The sequence below is a fragment of the Hemitrygon akajei genome, chromosome 13, assembly GCF_048418815.1.
Source record: "Hemitrygon akajei chromosome 13, sHemAka1.3, whole genome shotgun sequence".
Taxonomy (NCBI): domain Eukaryota; kingdom Metazoa; phylum Chordata; class Chondrichthyes; order Myliobatiformes; family Dasyatidae; genus Hemitrygon; species Hemitrygon akajei.
The window spans coordinates 101,058,172-101,078,792 of record NC_133136.1 but is presented as its reverse complement, the minus strand read 5'-3'; the positions used below and the strand labels follow the sequence as shown (position 1 = coordinate 101,078,792).

The window sequence follows — 20,621 nt, the reverse complement described above, 5'->3', positions numbered from 1 at the left end:
CCCTATGCCTATTCTTCGTGGATCTTTGATCTGTTATTTGACAAATGGGGAGGTGACGTAAAACTTCACCGAAGTGATCATTTTAACCCAACTTGTCTAGTAAGAAACAAACAGGATCAAGTCTTCCTTTGCAGCCCGAGCTTGCATTTATAACCATATAACCATATAACAATCACAGCACGGAAACAGGCCATTCCGGCCCTCCTAGTCCGTGCCGAACTCTTAATCTCACCTAGTCCCACCTACCCGCACTCAGCCCATAACCCTCCACTCCTTTCCTATCCATATACCTATCCAATTTTACCTTAAATGACACAACTGAACTGGCCTCTACTACTTCTACAGGAAGCTCATTCCACATAGCTATCACTCTCTGAGTAAAGAAATACCCCCTCGTGTTTCCCTTAAACTTTTGCCCCCTAACTCTCAAATCATGTCCTCTCGTTTGAATCTCCCCTACTCTCAATGGAAACAGCCTATTCACGTCAACTCTATCTATCCCTCTCAACATTTTAAATACCTCGATCAAATCCCCCCTCAACCTTCTACGCTCCAATGAATAGAGACCTAACTTGTTCAACCTTTCTCTGTAACTTAAGTGCTGAAACCCAGGTAACATCCTAGTAAATCGTCTCTGCACTCTCTCTAATTTATTGATATCTTTCCTATAATTTGAAAAAGACCACGTGCCTTTGAGTGTGTTCGGCTTTTAAATACTGCATGTTCTGGCAACTTTCTCCCATAAGATTATTAAGATTTTTAAATGTACAACAAATGCTATATATTGTAAAAAGGAGGTAATTCCAGGATTTCTGACAACATTGATCTTCTGAAATTGAGAGTACGAAATCTGAATCTGGTGCCCTCCCAATCTGATTTTTGTTTGCAAATAATTAAGCTAATCTCCTAATATGCTAGTTTTCAATGCCTTTGTAAATATTTTATCGGACAATTTTGGAACCTCGTTTGGAAACTCTGGCGCCTGTGGGCATTTCCTTCGCACAGTTAATGTGAAAACTATAGATTTGTGGTATCCTTGTCTCAATCAGGGCATTTTGCAGATAACTGCCCAGGATTGCTGTGATTAATCAAAACGTGTTTCTCATTGAATCATTCATAATCCAGAAAAGTACAAGGTGAATTGAATCAGTCATGGTCTATTTTGTCTTACAATTCTTAAAATTGTCTTTTGTCTTAATTTTTTTTTTGTCTTAAAATCAGCCTGTAAAATAGTACTATATAGTATATAATGCCAATTTCATGAATAGCTTTATATTTAAGAATCTATTTTCACCTGTGTAATCTAAATGTAGTGATACTTTAGTATTATATAACTCATGCACAAAAAATTATGCACCAAAGAAACAACAATTTGTATTCATTTGATGCAGAGATTAAGGGCTGCATACCTTATTCTACATTAGAATGACAGAAGCAATTTTTGATATTGCTTTTCAAGTTTTAAGGGTGGAAGCAGAATGTCTTTGTAAGATACTCTGATGGCAAGCTTATTCAAGATTCTAGGGTGTTTTCAGACCCTTGCACAACATTTTCAATCAACAGATTTTCAGGGGCTTTATTAATCATTTGTGTACATTGCTACATTTCTATTTATGTTATTTTTCACTACCAATTTTAAAATGTGTAGGGATCGTATGTCATTTTAATGAGACAAATTTTATATAAAATCAAATAAATCAGAATGATTTAACAAAACCCATATTGTCGCTGTTAACATTAGTCAAGTAATAATCAACAGATGAAAAGGTATACGAGACAAAGCTATACAAAGAAGCAACAGTGGTTCAGAAAATAATTCAGATTAGGCTGACAGGAAGTTCAGAAGGTAAAAGATAACGACATGCACTGAAAATAGGTTTCAGCATGACAGCAGGTGTAAATCATTAAACACTTGGGTGCAAAAATTATGAAAACATGATTATTTCATCAGTCACAATTACAAATGCATTTAGAACAAAGAACATAGAAAGGTACAGCAGATTACAGGCCCAACCTTTTAACTTGCTCAAAAATCAATCTCACCCTTCCATCCTACGTGGTCAATAATCCTCAAATTTTATTTTTTTCCACTTGTCTATCTGAGTTTCTTAAATAATGTATCAGCCCTGACACCAGCCCCGGCAGTACATTCCAGACACTTAACACTCTGCATAAAAAAACCTAACTTTGACATCTCTAACAACTCTAAAATTTACTCCATTCACCTTACACGAATGTCCTCCAGTATTAGCCATTGCCATCTTGGGAGTAAAGCACTGGCTGTCCACCAGTGCCTCTCACAATTGCATGTTGAATCATCTTTTATTCTTCTTCACTTCAAAGAGAAAAACCTGAACTTGCTCCACCATTCCTCATAAGACATACTCTCTAATTCAAGCAGCATCCTGGTAATTATCTTTCTCTAAAGCTTCCACATTCTTCCTATGGTGAAACAACCAGAAATGAACACAATACTCCAGATATGGTCTAACCAGAGTCTTATAGATTGGCAATAGTACCTCATGTTAACATTGAACTGATTAGATGTTAAGCATGCTTTACTACAACATCGTTTTGTCATCAATTTCCTAAAAGGATCAAATATTTCAACTCCACAAAGTAAATAATTAAGAACTAAATTATATTTTTTAACTCAAGGATATCCAAAAAAAAGTCTTCTTTGTGTAAGTGATGGAATTTGCACGTTATGATGACTCAGCATTTGATTTTCTTTCTCTCTTCTTACTATTACCCAATTAATTACACCTAGCCCTTGATAACTTTTCCATGTGAATGTTTCCACATAGGTTCCAATTTCTGTACCCACCCCTAAAACCCTTTGCTGGAAACTCTCCCCATCTGATTGTTTGCATCACCTGAGATCTCTTTCTTTCATCAGAGGTTAGTATAAGTTTTGGAAGCTCCAAGCTTTTGACAAGAATCTGGAAGCAGGGTGAGAAAACTACTGGGTAGAATCTCTGCTTAAAGCAGGCTCTGACATCTCTAGTTAGACAAAGTTATGTCATCTTTCCTTCAGAATCTTTCCTTTGCGATGTATATATCCTGTTCCTTCCGAGTTGTTTCCAGAAATTCCAGACATTGCTGCTCTGCTGTCATCCCTGCCAGTGTTCTTTACCAATCAATTCTGGCCAACTCTTCTCTCATGCCTCTGTAATTCCCTTTACTCCACTGTAATACTGATACATCTGACTTTAGTTTCTCCTTCAAATTTCGGGATGAATATGACCATATTATGATCACTTGCCACTAATGGTTCTTTTACCTTAAGCTCCCTAATCAATTCTGGTTTATTGCACAACTCTCAATCCAGAACAGCTGATCCCCTAGTGGGCTCAACCACAAGCTGCTCTAAAAAGCCATCTTGTAGGCATTCTAGAAATTGCTCCTCCTGGAATTCAGCACCAACCTGATTTTTCCCAATCTACCTGCATATTGAAATCCCCCATGACTGTCTTAACATTGTCCTTATGGCATGCATTTTCTGTCTCCGACAATAATGTAGTAGGCCACATCCTTACTACTGTTTGAGGTCTGCATACAACTCCCGTCAGGTCATTTTACCCTTGCAGGTCCTTATCTCTATCCACAATGATTCATCACCTTCCGATCCTATGTCACCTTTTTCAGCAATTCACCCCTCTGCTTTCCTGCCTATCCTTGGACATTAACATTCCAGCTATAATCTTTCAGCCGTGATTCAATGACGCCTACATCATATTTGCCAATTTGCAACAGTGCTGCAACTTCATTCTGTATACTGCGCACATTCACATACAACACCTTCAGTCCTGTATTCACCCTTTTTGATTTTGTTCACTTTTTGTCTTGCAACTCATCCTGTTGACTGCAAACATGAGGAAGTCTGCAGATGCTGGAAATTCAAACAACACACACAAAATGCTGGTGGAACACAGCAGGCCAGGCAGCATCTATAGGGAGAAGCACAGTCGACGTTTTGAGCCGAGACCCTTCGTCAGGACTAACTGAAAGGAAAGATAGTAAAAGATTTTAAAGTAGTGGGGGGGGGAGGGGGAAATGCGAATTGATAGGAGTAGACCGGAGGGAGTGGGATGAAGCTAAGAGCTGGAAAGGTGATTGGCGAAAGTGATACAGAGCTGGAGAAGGGAAAAGATCATGGGACGGGAGGCCTTGGGAGAAAGAAAGTGGGGGGGGGGAACTAGAGGGAGATGGAGAACAGGCAGAGTGATGGGCAGAGAGAGAGAAAAAAACAAACAATTAAATATGTCAGGGATGGGGTAAGAAGGGGAGGAGGGGCATTAACGGAAGTTAGAGAAGTCAATATTCATGCCATCAGGTTGGAGGCTACCCAGCCGGTATATAAGGTGTTGTTCCTCCATCCTGAGTGTGGCTTCATCTTGACAGTAGAGGAGGCCATAGATAGACATATCAGAATGGGAATGGGACGTGGAATTAAAATGTGTGGCCACTGGGAGATCCTGCTTTCTCTGGCAGACCAAGTGTAGGTGTTCATCGAAACGGTCTCCCAGTCTGTGTCAGGTCTCACCAATATATAAAAGACCACACCAGACGCAGTATATCACACCAGCTGACTCACAGGTGAAGTGTCGCCTCACCTGGAAGGACTGTCTGGGGCCCTGAATGGTGGTGAGGGAGGAAGTGTAAGGGCAGGTGTAGCACTTGTCCTGCTTACAAGGATAAGTGCCAGGAGGGAGATCGGTGGGAAGGGATGGGGTGGATGAGTGGACAAGGGAATCGCGTAGGGAGCGATTCCTGTGGAAAGCAGAAAGTGGGGGGAGGGAAAGATGTGCTTGGTAGTGGGATGCCGTTGGATGTGGCGGAAGTTACGGAGAATTATACATTAGACCTGGAGGCTGGTGGGGTGGTAGGTGAGGACAAGAGGAACCCTATCCCGAGTGGGTTGGCGGGCAGATGGGGTGAGGGCAGATGTGCGGGAAATGGGAGAGATGCGTTTGAGAGCAGAGTTGCCCCCTTGTCCTCACCTACCACCCCACCAACCTCCAGGTCCAACGTATAATTTTCCGTAACTTCAGTTAGTCCTGACGAAGGGTCTCGGCCCAAAACGTCGACAGCGCTTCTCCCTATAGATGCTGCCTGGCCTGCTGTGTTCCACTAGCATTTTGTGTCTGTTGACTGCAATTGACTGCAATTTTGCCCTATCAACAGCCTCTCCTTACTACATATTGACTTTGTAAACCAGCCTCCTCACTTTGAGCATTATTATCCACCTTTCCTGCAATACATTTCAATATACACAGCTCAGAACACTAGTTGCACCATGCTCAATGTTTTAATTCCTAACTTTGACTGAGATCTGATCAACATCTTCCTCCACAATCTCTCCACTGTTCTGGCACTCTGGTTCCCATCCCCCAGCAATTCTAGTATAAATACAACCTTGCAACATTAATAAACCTTCCTACTAGGATATTAATTCCCCTCCAGTTCAGGTGCAAACCATCCCTTCTGTACAGGTCCCACCTTCCCTAGAAGAGAGCCCAAATGATCCAAATCTTATGCCCTCTCTTGTACAGCAGCTCCTTAGCCATGTATTAAACTGTATAACCTTCCAAGTACTGGCCTCATTAGCACGTGGCATGGGTAGCGATCCTGAGATCACAACCCTGCCCTCTAATTTTGCACCTAACTCCTTGAACTCCCTATGCAGAACTTCGTCACTCATCCTACCCATGGCACTGGTACCATGACTTCTGGCTGTTCACTTGCCCATTTAAGGATGCTGGGGACTCCATCTGAGATATTCTGGAGCCTGGCACCCAGGAGGCTACATACCATCTGGGAATTTCATTCTCACCCACAGAACCGTCTCTCCGTTCCCCTAATGAACCCTCTTGCATCACAGCATGCCTCTTCTCTCCCTTCGATTCTGAGTCAGAGATCCAAGACTCAGCCACTGTGACTCTCCGCTGTAAGGTTAACAGTATCCAAAGTGACATACCTGTTGTTGAGGTGGATGGCCACAGGGCTACTCTGCACTGGCTCCTTAACCACTTTTCCCCTCCAGACTGTCACCCATCGCCTGTGTCCTGCACCTTGGATGTAACTACCTCTCTATCACCCCCTCAGCCTCTCGAGTGAGCTGGAGTTGATCAAGTTCCAGCTCCAACTCTTTGACACGGTTTGTTAGAAGCTGCAGCTGGATGCACTTTTCACAGTTGTAGTTGTCAGGGCCACTAGACATCTCCATCTTCCCACATCCCACAGTCCAGCCCCTCAATTACTTGAACCACCCATAATAAAAAGTAGCATAATAATTATATTTGCTGCTAACTAAGATAGCAAATAATTGTTTTTACAACCTGAGAGCAATGAGATGCTTTCACAGGAAATGTTTCATGCCAGCTTAGTGCCAGCTGGACAGCTGTGAGAACAGGTGATGATGTTTGTGGCCATGTCGTGGTTGTAATCTTTCTTGGCCAGAAAACACAGAGGATCTTGCAAGAGATTGTGGAATGATGACAGCTTGGCAAGGTCCCTCTCTGTCATGTGCCAGCACTCTGACCCGTACGAGAGCGTGGAGAGAACACAGCTCTGGTACAGCTTCACCTTGCTGTACTTGGTCGATCTCCATATGTTGCTCATTAATTGGAAGACATTTTTAGCTTTGCCGAGTCTGCACTGAAAACTAAGAAATACTCAGCTAAAATTTATGACAGAATTTGCATAAATGCACTCTTTAATTCAATTCTCATTCAATCATGCATGAATATTCATAAATACAATCAAACAAAGCAGCAGAGCTCTGGGGTCAAGGTGCAAAACAGAATACAAAGAGTCACACACAGCACACATAATATCACAACCACACAGTAAAATAGTCCAAAACTCACATCACCAATCTACAGTTCTGACCACAAAAGAGCTAGTCTTCTGCCGAGCAAACTCTGGAGTGCAGCACCTACCCCAGCCTGGATGCCATGCCACACCACCCCTAGTGGAGTGCACTGGCTCCGGTGCCTCTCTCGGGTGACACCACACCTCGAGGCCTAGTCCTCACATATTCAAGATATCAAGACCATATAGAATATCACTAAAATATAACCATGCAAAATATATAGTCCAAACCCTTCAGTCCATTGAAATCTTCAGTCGATGACAACAGAGCTTGTCTTCGGCCACGGAGGAGGGGGACAGCACTGATTCCAACACGGATGCTGCACCAAGCTGCCCTTGGTGGTGCACTCCAGCTCAGATGGCTCTGTCCCGGCACTGTAAAACAGGTAACCCCGCGGCTCGAGGCCTTGATTCCACTGAACGCCACCAAAAGCAGCAGTTGACCACAGCAGAGATGACTTCTGTGGAGCAAACACTGGAGGGACAGCTCCGATTCCATCGCTGACGTCACTCCACACCGCCCCCTGGTGGAGCACACTGGCTACGACGCCTCTCTCCTGGCGGCTGTAAACAGGTGACTCTGCAATCTCAGGCCTAGTCCACATTATGACTGAGGCCTTGCAGCTCCCCTGCTACCCACCTCTGCACTCAGCCAATAAATCAGCGAATCAAATCTGCGGCACACATGATTAACAATGATCAAGAGTCTTCTGATCATAAGAAAGCGATGAAGACGGCCACTTGCTATTAGATTGTAAGTCTCCATCAACTCAGGCAGCGGCACACTGCACGGCTCCTGCACTTTCTCTGCCAGCAAACATCTTGCTGATAGTATAGTCCGGCAGTACTTTAAGTTCTTAATGTATAGCAGAACACTTTCAGGAGCGGAGTGTGCAGGAGCAGAGTGCTGGGCTTTGGCTCAGCGCAAGAGGACTTCGGCAAGAAGAAATCAGTGAGCCTGAGTACGTGCTTTTCATTTATTCTGACTAATCTGGGATCAGGTAATGGGGGAGACAGTTAGAGCAGTGGTGTGCTCCGTATGCAGTATGTGGGAGGTCAGGGTCAACACAGTTGTCCCTGATGACTACACCTGCAATAGATGCATCCAGCTGCAGCTCCCATCAGACCGAGTTAGGGAATTGGAGCAGGAGCTGGATGAACTACGGATCATTCGGGAGGCAGAGGCAGAGATAGATAAGAGTTATCGGGAGGTAGTCACACCGAAAAGACAGGAAGCAGGCAAATGGGTGACAGTCAAGAGAGGCAGGGGGAGCAGACAGAAAGAGAAGAGCACCCCTGTGGCCAATATTGTTGTGGCCAATAACAATAACCAATATTGTTATTGGTTACTTATCCAACAACAATAAGTATACCGTTTTGGATACTGTTGGTGGGGATGACCTACCAGGAACAAGCTGCAGTGGTCCTGTCTCTGGCACTGAGGTTGGACCCTCGACTAGGAAGGGGAGGAGGGAAGAGAAGAGAGCGGTATTGATAGGGGATTCTATAGTCAGGGGGGCGGATAGGAGATTTTGTGAGGAAGATCGGGAATCTCGGATGGTATGTTGCTTCCCTGGTGCCGGGGTCCGAGACATCTCAGATCGGGGGCAGGTTATTCTCGAGAGGGAGGGCAAGAATCCAGATGTTGTGGTCCATGTAGGGACCAATGACGTGGGTAGGATGAGTGAGGGGGTCCTGTCTAGGGAGTTCAGGGAGTTAGGTGTGAAGCTAAGAGCAGGACCTCCAGCGTAACAATCTCAGGATTGCTACCTGTGCCACGTGCGAGTGAGGCAAGGAACAGAAAGATTATAAAGATTAATACGTGGCTGAGAGGATGGTGCAGGAGGGAGGGCTTCAGGTTTGTAGATAATTGGGCTTTGTTCCAGGGAAGGTGGGATCTGTTCCGAAGAGACGGTTTACACCTGAACTGGAGCGGTACTAACATTCTTGCAGGGAAGTTTGCTAGTGCTTCTTGGGGGAGTTTAAACTAAATTTGCAGGGGGCGGGGATCCAGAATGTGAGAGAGGATAGTGAGAGGAAGAATAAAGGACAGGTGGGGACTACACGGTTCTGGAATATTAAGTGTGTAGTAGAGAAAGGTGAGGCGGAACAAGTGATAAGGATGACACATGTAGAGAGGGATGGTCTGATGGAACTTGAAGTTAAATGTGTTGAAAGAATAAGTAAATTTAGGAAGGACAACAAAATTTTAGGTGCGTATAGCCCGAATGGAGTTCGGGGAGCTGGGTTAAGCACAATAGGCTGCGATTCAAACAGAGAGAGGAGAAATGGACTAAAAATTCTATATCTGAATGCACAAAGTGTCAGAAATAAGGCGGATGAGCTTGAAGCCCAGGGTGTGAATGGGTAACTATGATGTTGTTGGGATAACAGAGACATGGCTGCAGGGAGATCAGACCTGGGAAATGAATGTACAAGGGTATACGTGCTATCGTAGGGACAGAAATGTGGGCAGAGGGGGTGGGGTGGCCCTGTTGGTAAGAAATGAGATTCAGTCCTTTGCAAGGGGGGACATAGGGTCAGGAGAAGTAGAGTCTGTGTGAATAGAACTGAGGAACAGTAAGGGCAAAAGGACCCAAATGGGTGTTGTCTACAGGCCACCAAACAGTAGCATGGATATTGGGTGCAGGTTGAATAGGGAGTTAACATTGGCATGTGGCAAAGGTAATGTTGCAGTAGTTATGGGGGATTTCAACATGCAGGTGAACTGGGAGAATTAGGTTGGTGCTGGACCACAGGATAGGGAGTTTGTAGAGTGCCTACGGGATGCATTCTTGGAACAGCTTGTACGAGAGCTGACCAGGGACAAGACTATTCTGGATTTAGTGTTTTGTAATGAACAGGATTTGATAAGCGATCTTGCAGTAAAGGAGCCATTAGGAGGTAGTGATCATAATATGATAAGTTTTTATCTGCAATTTGAGAAGGATAAGGGCAGCTCGGAGGTGTCAGTGTTGCTGTTGAACAGGGGAAACTATGGAGCCATAAGGGAGGAGCTGGCCAAAGTTGACTGGACGGATAGCCTAGCAGAAAAGACAGTGGAACAGCAATGGCAGGTACTCTTGGGAATAATGCACAAGATGCAAAATCAGTTCAACCCCCAGAGAAGGAAGGATTCAAAGGGGGGAAAGGGGCCACAGTGGTTGACAAAGGAAGTCAGAGATTGCATAGCATTAAAAAAAAGGAAGTATGACAGAGCTAAGGTGAGTGGGAGGACAGATGATTGGGAAGTTTTTAAGAAACAACAGAACTTAACTAAAAAGGCAATATAGGGAGAAAAAATGAGGTATGAATGCAAGCTAGCCAGGAATATAAAGGAAGATAGCAAAAGCTTTTTTAGGTATGTGAAGAGAAAGAAGATAGTTAAGAACAATGTTGGGCCCTTGAAGAATGAATTGAGTGAAATTGTTATGGGAAACAGAGAAATGGCAGAAGAATTTAATGAGTACTTTAGATCTGCTTTCACTAAGGAAGACACAAGCAATCTCCCAGATGTATGGATGGGCCAAGGACATAGGGTAACAGAGGAAATGAAACAGATTGACATTAGGAAGTGATGAGTAGACTGATGGGACTGAAGGCTGACAAATCCCCAGGTCCAGATGGTCTGCACCCTAGGGTACTAAAGGAGGTGGCCCTGGAAATTGCGGATGCATTGGTAATCATTTTCCAATGTTCCTTAGATTCAGGATCAGTTCCTGAGGATTGGAGAATGGCTAATGTTATCCCACTTTTTAAGAAAGGAGAGAGGGAGAAAACAGAGAACTATCGTCCTGTCAGCCTAAAACATCAGTAGTGGGGAAGATGCTAGAGTCCATTATTAAAGATGAAATAGTGGCATATCTAGATAGCAGTGATAGGATTGGGCCGAGCCAGCATGGATTTACTAAGGGCAAATCATGCTTGACTAATCTATTGGAGTTTTTCGAGGATGTAACCAGGAAGTTAGACAAGGGAGATCCAGTGGATGTAGTGTACCTCGATTTTCAGAAGGCATTTGATAAGGTCCCACATAGGAGATTGGTGGGTAAAATCAGAGCTCATGGCTTTGGGGGGAAGATATGGACATGGATAGAAAACTGGTTGGCAGATAGAAAGCAAAGGGTAGCGGTGAATGGGTGTTTCTCGGAATGGCAGGTGGTGACTAGTGGGGTGCCACAGGGCTCGGTATTGGGACCACAGCTGTTTATGATTTACATCAACGATTTAGACGAAGGCATTGAGAATAACATCAACAAGTTTGCTGATGATACTAAGCTGGGTGGCAGTGTGACATGTGATGAGGATGTTAGGAGAATTCAGGGTGACTTGGATAGGCTGGGTGAGTGGGCAGATACTTGGCAGATGACGTTTAATGTGAATAAGTGTGAGGTTATCCACTTTGGGAGTAAGAACAGGAAGGCAGATTATTATCTGAACGGTGTAGAGTTAGGTAAGGGAGAAATACAAAGAGATCTAGGAGTCCTTGTTCATCAGTCACTGAAGGTGAATGAGCAAGTGCAGCAGGCAGTGAAGAAGGCTAATGGAATGTTGGCCTTTATTACAAAGGGAATTGAATACAAGAGCAAGGAAATCCTTTTGCATTTGTACAGGACCCTGGTGAGACCACACCTGGAGTACTGTGTACAGTTTTGGTCTCCAGGGTTAAGGAAGGACATCCTGGCTGTAGAGGAAGTGCAGCGTAGATTCACAAGGTTAATTCCTGGGATTAATGGACTGTCTTACGCAGAGAGGTTAGAGAGACTGGGCTTGTACACGCTGGAATTAAGGAGATTGAGAGGGGATCTGATTGAAACATATAAGATTATTAAGGGATTGGACAAGATAGAGGCAGGAAATATGTTCCAGATGCTGGGAGAGTCCAGTACCAGAGGGCATGGTTTGAGAATAAGGGGTAGGTCATTTAGGACAGAGTTAAGGAAAATCTTCTTCTCCCAGAGAGTTGTGGGGGTGTGGAATGCACTGCCTCGGAAGGTAGTGGAGGCCAATTCTCTGGATGCTTTCAAGAAGGAGCTAGATAGGTATCTTATGGATAGGGGAATCAAGGGATATGGGGACAAGGCAGGAACCGGGTATTGATAGTAGATGATCAGCCATGATCTCAAATGGCGGTGCAGGCTCGAAGGGCCGAATGTTCTACTTCTGCACCTATTGTCTATTGTCTATAAATACATTTAAGTAGGTCAGTAGCACCTATTGTTGACCCTGTAGAAACCACTGCGACCGAGTGTGCCACCATCTTACCGGAAGCAAGAGGAACCTTAAGAGGCAGAACAGGTCCCACTGCATTACAAAATGGAGACACAGGAGATTGTAGATACCTTAATCTGGAACAAATAAACACACTACTGAGGGAACAAAGTGGATCAGTCAGCATCTATGGAGGTAGAGGAATTGTTGACCATTTGGGTCGACGCCCTGCATTAGTATCCAGCAGTTTAATTTCTACTACATTATGAAATGAGTCCAAATTGGATCCAAAGCAAACTTCAAGAAATGATGCCAAATCCAAGCCAATATGACAGAGAAACTGCTCTTTTTTTGAATTCAAATCTAAAACCAAAAGGTTTAAAAATTGGTTAAACATCAAAAGTTGTAAGGAAATCAGAAATATTCTGAAAACAGATTAAAGGACTAAGTTTGTAGTTCTTCATTTAAAGAAGAAAGGTAGTTCTAATGTTGCATACATTTATAAAACACTGCTCAAAGGTTAAATATCATGTTAACAAAAATAACCTCCTTAATAAGAGAGGAGCAATGTGATATATTTATATGTAATATATGTAAAAAATCCAACCATGTATCAGTAGCCCATTGTGCATTTCCTCCACATTTGGAAGAGAAAATTATCTGGAATGCAAAGGAGTAGCTGATACACTATTATCATCTCCGTTCTATCACAAAGATGAATTTCATTCTCTTTCTATACATTTCAGTCCACTTTTGCTAAAAAAAATGATGTTTCTCCGTCAGAGATATAAGCCTGGACTTTATGGGGAACTTCTGGCATTCTCCACTTAAAGAATAAGAATATTATCTAAAATGTGAAAAAGGAATTAATAATTTAGATTAAGTTAATTAATTAAATGTAACTTAAACAAAACTTTACCTGGGTCCCCGAAAACCATTCCTCCATTCTTTACAATAAGCTGACATCTAGGGATTTACTAAAGCTTTGTCTAGACTAGCAGGAATGTACACATGGTCCATAAGAAAATCTCTTCTATTACATAATAAATTCCTATCTTTCCATGCACAACATTTGGCCTGATGCCTGGTTGAAGAGAACATATGACTTGGCAAACTTGGTTACTGATGCAGGTTCAATGCTCATGAGGAACATAAAAGAAATAATCAATCTATCTGTCACCATCCGTTGATCTATGTCCTTATATCGGAGTCGATCTATCTATATTAAACAATCTAAATCCATTAACTGGCATGCAAACAGGTATCTTTCCTCTATACCTGCTTATAAGTTCTGTTGATTTACATCTTCAATCAATACACATCTATTCTATCAGTCTTCTATATCATTCATCCTTCTCATTTCATCAATATCCATTAAATTACATCCTTCCATCTGCATCTATATAATTAGACCTATCCATCAATGTTCATTCATCAAAGTCTACCATCTATATCTATCCAGCTACAGTCATTCATCAATTCCTTCCATCTAAATTCACCCAGTTAATTTAATTCATCTATGTTCATCTGTCTGAATCCATTTATCACTTCATCCACCAATATCCATTCATTTATACCCACTCATCTTGATCCTGCCCTCTACATTTATCATCACCATTCTTCATCTGTCCATCTATATGCATCCATAGTTCTGCAATTCAAAGGGATGTATTCCTATTTAGAGTTAGGGAAATAAATTTTTATTGTTTTTTATCAGATAAATGGTTACTGTAGTGCTATTACAACACCAGCAACTGGAGTTCAATTGTGCCACTGCCTGTAAGGAGTATGTACATTCTCTCCATTGACTGCACGAGTTTCCTCCGAGTGCTCTGGTTTCCTCCCACATTCCAAAGATGCAAGGATTAATTGTTCATGAGTGTAGTTATGTGGCGTGGGCACTTTGAGCTGGAAGGGCCTGTTACCATGCTGTAGCTTTGAATAATTGAACAATTAAATTTGTACTTTCCAAATTTCTCAATTCAGTAATAACAGTGCTAAGAACTTAGATTGGAACAAGAATCTCCCGCAGTATTTAGCTAAGCTTTTTCAATAATTAATGCATCCCAGTGAAATTAGTACTTAAGACCGCAGAGAACCAAAAATTTATTATTTCTCTACCAAACTAACATCTTTGAAGATATGAAGTGAACATTTAAGGATTGCTGATAGAATGAATAAAAATGTACATAAAACCCCACACATACAAGCAACAAAAACATATATTAAAATGTTCAGAGAAGCTCCAGTACCTATAACTTTATTCTTCTTTCCATTTTTAATTGGGGTGCAGAGCAAGCTTTTTATTTGCTTGTTTGTACTTTCTGCATTTTCATTCTATCAAGCAAATAAAAATAGGGTTAAAAGCTACTGGGAATATTCCAAATATCACTAAATTATATAGTCCTAGGGCTAAATCTGTATAAATTTGTTGAGGATTTAAAATATTCACTTACTGTCCACATGAACCTTTTATCCTTGCTAAGATCTGTAATATTCAATGTTTCCATTGTGTTTTTAGCATATTTTGCAAACATATAGTTGATTTTATTTATATTGTAGTTCCTGCTAAGAAAAAAACAAATTTATGTTAGTAGGCTCAGTAGTTACAAGCAATCTGCCTATCCATTAGATAAATAATATACATTTTTTTTAAACAAAGCTTCCTTCTTATTTTACCAGAAGGCCCTAAGCTCTGTTGTGTCTTGCACCCATCTGTAATTTCTACATTCATTTGCAGTAGTAAATCTAAATCTAACTGACTCTTCAATTTATTTAATGCTGGATTAATACATTTTTAATGGAGCATTTTGATCTGAGTATAAATACTAAGACAATAAATGAATATTTTAACAGACAGATCTGGATCTTCTGCAAACCTGCTGGGTTAAGGACTTCACTTTTGCAACAATGTGGAAGTTCAGATACCTGAATTAAGGTGGCACTCTCAACCTTCAGAAGAGCTGATCATCACTAAGTCAATCAGACTCTTCATGGAAGAAGGGAGTCTAAACAACTGAAATGTTTGTAACACTTCAGCTGGGAAATCTGCCAACTGAACACAAGGCAAGTTAAAGTCATTGTGTTGGCATAAGATCATTTTTAAAATTTACTGCTATTTATTTACTGTATTTTATTGTTTGCTAATTAAAACAATTTTTTTCCTTCTGTAAATGTTCTTAGAGTAGGTTATAAGGGATAACATGGGCCGAGGCACCTGTACCTCTGTACACTACTGTAGTGTGCTATGCTCCATATTGAATGCTTGTGAGCTAGTGAGCAAGGTCTCACCATCTGTTAAAGCTATTCTTGGGCTGAGTCTTATCACTTATGATTGAAACCTACTTTTGGTGATAGTGATTAATTAAATTCCTAATGGATAAACAATAAAAAAAAGTGCTGGAGGAACGCAAAACGCCAGGCAACATCTGTGGATGGAAGCAAACACGAGGAAATCTGCAGGTGCTGGAAATTCAAACAACAACACACACAAAATGCTGGTGGAACACAGCAGGCCAGGCAGCATCTATAGGGAGAAGCACTGTCGACGTTTCGGGCCGAGACCCTTCGTCAGGTCTAACTGAAAGGAAAGATAGTAAAAGATTTGAAAGTAGTGGGGGGAGGGGGAAATGAGAAATAATAGGAGAAGACCGGAGGGGGTGGGGTGAAGCTGAGAGCCGGAAATGTGATTGGCAAAAGGGATACAGAGCTGGAGAAGGGAAAGGATCATGGGACGGGAGGCCTATGGAGAAAGAAAGAGGGAGGGGAGCACCAGAGGGAGATGGAGAACAGGCAGAGTGATGGGCAGAGAGAGAGAAAAAGGAGGAGGGGGAAAAAACTAAATATATCAGGGATGGGGTAAGAAGGGGAGGAGGGGCATTAACAGAAGTTAGAGAAGTCAATGTTCATGGCATCAGGTTGGAGGCTACCCAGCCGGTATATAAGGTGTTGTTCCTCCAACCTGAGTGTGGCTTCATCTTGACAGTAGAGGAGGCCATGGATAGACATATCAGAATGGGAATGGGACGTGGAAATAAGATGTGTGGCCACTGGGAGATCCTGCTTTCTCTGACAGACAGAGCGTAGGTGTTCAGCAAAACGGTCTCCCAGTCTGTGTCGGGTCTCACCAATATATAAAAGGCCACACCAGGAGCACCCGATGCAGTATACCATACCAGTCGACTCACAGGTCCTCCCACTTCCTCCAAACCAAAGGTGTAGCCATGGGCACCCGCATGGGTTCCAGTTATGCCTGCCTTTTTGTTGGCTTTGTGGAACAGTCCATGTTCCAAGCCTATACGGGTATCCGTCCCCCTCTTTTCCTTCGCTACGTCGACAACTGCATTGGTGCTGCCTCCTGCACGCATGCTGAGCTCGTTGACTTCATTAACTTTGCCTCCAACTTTCACCCTGCCCTCAAATTTACCTGGTCCATTTCTGAAACCTCCCTCCCCTTTCTTGATCTTTCTGTCTCCATCTCTGGAGATGGCTTATCTACTGATATCTACTATAAGCCTACAGACTCTCACAGCTACCTGGACTATTTCTCTTCCCACCCTGTCTCTTGCAAAAATGCTATCCTCTTCTCACAATTCCTCCGTCTCTGCCACATCTGCTCTCAGGATGAGGCTTTTCATTCCAGGACAAAGGAGATGTCTTCCTTTTTTAAACAAAGGGGCTTCCCTTCATCCACCATCAACTCGGCTCTTAAACGCATCTCTCCCATTTCCCGCACATCTGCCCTCACCCCATCCACCCGCCTCCCCACTCGGGATAGGGTTCCCCTCGTCCTCACCTACCACCCCACCAGCCTCCATGTCCAACGTATAATTCTCCATAACTTCTGCCACCTCCAATGGGATCCCACTACCAAGCACATCTTTACCACCCCCACCTTCTGTTTTCTGCAGGGATCGCTCCCTATGCGACTCCCTTGTCCATTCGTCCCCCCCATCCCTTCCCACCAATCTCCCTCCTGGCACTTATCCTTGCAAGCGGAACAAGTGCTACACCTGCCCTTACACTTCCTCCCTCACCACCATTCAGGGCCCCAGACAGTCCTTCCAGGTGAGGCAACACTCCACCTGTGTGTCGGCTAGTGTGGTATACTGAGTCCAGTGCTCCCGGTGTGGCCTTTTATATATTGGTGAGACCCGACGCAGACTGGGAGACCGTTTCACTGAACACCTACGGTCTGTCCACCAGAGAAAGCAGGATCTCCCAGAGGCCACACATTTTAATTCCATATCCCATTCCCATTCTGATATGTCTATCCATGGCCTCCTCTACTGTCAAGATGAAGCTACACTCAGGTTGGAGGAACAACACCTGGGTAGCCTCCAACCTGATGCCATGAACATTGACTTCTCTAACTTCCGTTAATGCCCCTCCTCCCCTTCTTACCCCATCCCTGATATAGTTTTTTCCCCCCTCCTCCTTTTTCTCTCTCTCTGCCCATCACTCTGCCTGTTCTCCATCTCCCTCTGGTGCTCCCCTCCCTCTTTCTTTCTCCCTAGGCCTCCCATCCCATGATCCTTTCCCTTCTCCAGCTCTGTATCCCTTTTGCCAATCACCTTTCCGGCTCTCAGATTCACCCCACCCCCTCCAGTCTTCTCCTATCATTTCACATTTCCCCCTCCCCCCACTACTTTCAAATCTTTTACTATCTTTCCTTTCAGTTAGTCCTGACGAAGGGTCTCAGCCCGAAACGTTGACAGCGCTTCTCCCTATAGATGCTGCCTGGCCTGCTACATGCCACCAACATTTTGTATCTGTGGATGGAAATGGACAGTTAACGTTACTCTATTGATTCAGTCTCTTTATTAAAAATAGCTTTTTCTGACCTAATATTTATACTGTGTTCCATTCATATTTTACAATGGAATCTGTCTGAATAGTCTTAACAAATTTCTATTACAATCACTTGTGGAAATGGCAGGTGTTGAAAATATAATGTGGTTGGTTTTTGTCACAGGTATTATGATAGAAATTTATAATTTAATAAAAATATTGCAATGCAAGTTGATGTAAGATTTGAAAATAAATTAATATGGATCTTTTCTATAAATATAAATTCACTTTGTGTGCATCTATTGTACTTAATGGATTTAACAATGCATATTTCCAGTCTCCTGGTAATCTACAATGTTAGAGATCGTGTGAATCACTATGGAGACTATTCAACTCATTAGATTGATAAATTCTCATACACAGCAATACAGAAAGTTTTAAAAAGTGACCTGTAAATCAGTGTACAAAAAGCAATATAAATATTAAGAAATACACCCGATTATAAGAAATGTACAAAGTAACAAAACACAAAAGCCATGTTAAAGAAAAGGCCACTTCTTGATTTCTCAAAGGATTTACAAAGGTAGAAATCTTCTGAGACAAATGTAACTTGATGCTTCACATTTCAGGTACAAAGTGATTGCTACTCTGTCAGGTTCAAGTTTAATAATCCTGGGTAATTAGCTTAAACCTATGCTATAAGAGTGATGTCTATTCAGCTTTCATTTATGAAGGCAGGAACAACAAAGCCCGTGTTGGAGCATGATAGCAGTGGCAGAAACTCCTGGATTTCTGCATTTAACTGTGGCCCATGTAAATACCATAACTTGTAGTTCTACCCGTTAATAATCAGGAGGGCTGCTGTGCATTTCATGAATACTGCTTATGATCTTCTATTAGGTGACACACTGCAATTCCGAATATGCCTCACTTTTCTACTGTGTTTTACTGACTCTCAGAAGATGCTTACTATAAACATGCACACTTCCCTCACTCACCCCGTAGTTCTTTCATACCTCTGATATTTCCTCTCCTCTCACTTGTGCTGATATCACTTACAGCTCTCAACCCTTGCTACACTCACACATCTTTTAAATCTACACTTCTTGGGTGTTAAATATATCACAGACAGACAGACATACTTTATTGATCCCAAGGGGAAATTGGGTTTCGTCACAGCCACACCAACCAAGAATAGTGAAGAAATATAGCAATATAAAACCATAAATAATTAAATAATAATAAGTTAATCATGCCAAGTGGAAATAAGTCCAGGACCAGCCTATTGGCTCAGGGTGTCTGACACTCCGAGGGAGGAGTTGTAAAGTTTGATGGCCACAGGTAGGAATGACTTCCTATGACACTCAGTGTTACATCTCGGTGGAATGAATCTCTGGCTGAATGTACTCCTGTGCCTAACCAGTACATTATGGAGTGGATGGGAGTCATTGTCCAAGATGGCATGCAAGTTGGACAGCACCCTCTTTTCAGACTCCACTGTCAGAGAGTCCAGTTCCACCCCCACAACATCACTGGCCTTACGAATGAGTTTGTTGATTCTGTTGGTGTCTGCTACCCTCAGCCTGCTGCCCCAGCACACAACAGCAAACATGATAGCACTGGCCACCACAGCCTCGTAGAACATCCTCAGCATCTTCCGGCAGATGTTATAGGACCTCAGTCTCCTCAGGAAATAGAGACGGCTCTGACCCTTCTTGTAGACAGCCTCGGTGTTTTTTGACCAGTCCAGTTTATTGTCAATTTGTATCCCCAGGTACTTGTAATCCTCCACCATATCCACACTGACCCCTTGGATGGAAACAGGGGTCACCAGTGCCTTAGCCCTCCTCAGGTCCACCACCAGCTCCTTAGTCTTTTTCACATTAAGCTGCAGATGATTCTGCTCGCTCCATGTGACCAAGTTTCCCACCGTCGCCCTGTACTCAGCCTCATCTCCCCTAAATGCTAAATGCACTCAGTATTCACAAATCTCTTAACATCTGGTTCTATTGGAATTAGTGTAAATATGTGGGGAAGAAAAAGGTCCTCATTCCATACTTCAAACACAGTTAATGTTGGTGACTAAAGATGAATATTTTCGTCTTGTTGTCTGGAATTGGTGTTAATGGGAAATTTGAATGCAAGAGGACTGTCTGTGCTCTCCTCTGCTCGACCACTTAAAGGTAGGCAGTACCACGGAGACAACAAGGCAACAAGAGCTTCCTACCTCATCACCCCATTCTTTCTATATACGACAAAAGGGAGATAGCACACATTTACTTCAAAGAACCATCAGGCAGAGAAGGTGGAAGACCCTGAACTTGTAGTGGAATATTGCTTTTTCGAAGCAATGGGCCAGCTCAAAGTTGTTGTTTTTTCCCTTCTGGTTCCATCTACCCATACACTGAAAAGCTCAGTCAAATGCTCAGCCTAAAAGTAAAATGACAGGTTAATAATTATAATATTTCTGCATGGTTTAAAATTTGATCTTCCATTGCCACAGTGTGCATCGTAATATGGTGTTACTGAAATTTGTGTGGCAGTAGCCTGATGCATCTTGTTAGGAACAAGCCTACCATGAGTTAATCCTCCCGAATCAGTAATGTCCAATATCTCAAAAGAGTTAAATTAAATTGGGACAGTGCAGAAGGGAAGATTTTTGATCTGTCTCTCCTCTAACAGGGGATCTGACATATAAATACTTCATGCCAGATAAGGTTAATAGGCACTGATACAGACCTTTG

The 20,621-nt window shown here is 42.7% G+C and overlaps 1 protein-coding gene across 3 annotated transcripts in view; it reads right to left on the bottom strand.

Moving 5' to 3' along the window:
• Nucleotides 1–20,621, bottom strand: part of pde5ab (phosphodiesterase 5A, cGMP-specific, b) — a 121,924-nt gene that overhangs the window by 36,828 nt on the left and 64,475 nt on the right. For 2 of the 3 annotated variants that reach the window (XM_073065175.1, XM_073065173.1), the window contains exons 8-9: nt 14,544–14,655; nt 14,340–14,424 (exon numbers count right to left, since the gene is read on the bottom strand). In XM_073065175.1, coding sequence (XP_072921276.1) covers nt 14,340–14,424; nt 14,544–14,655 — 197 coding nt within the window. The remainder of the gene's footprint in view (nt 1–14,339; nt 14,425–14,543; nt 14,656–20,621) is intronic. The other variant, XM_073065174.1, reaches the window with a different exon arrangement.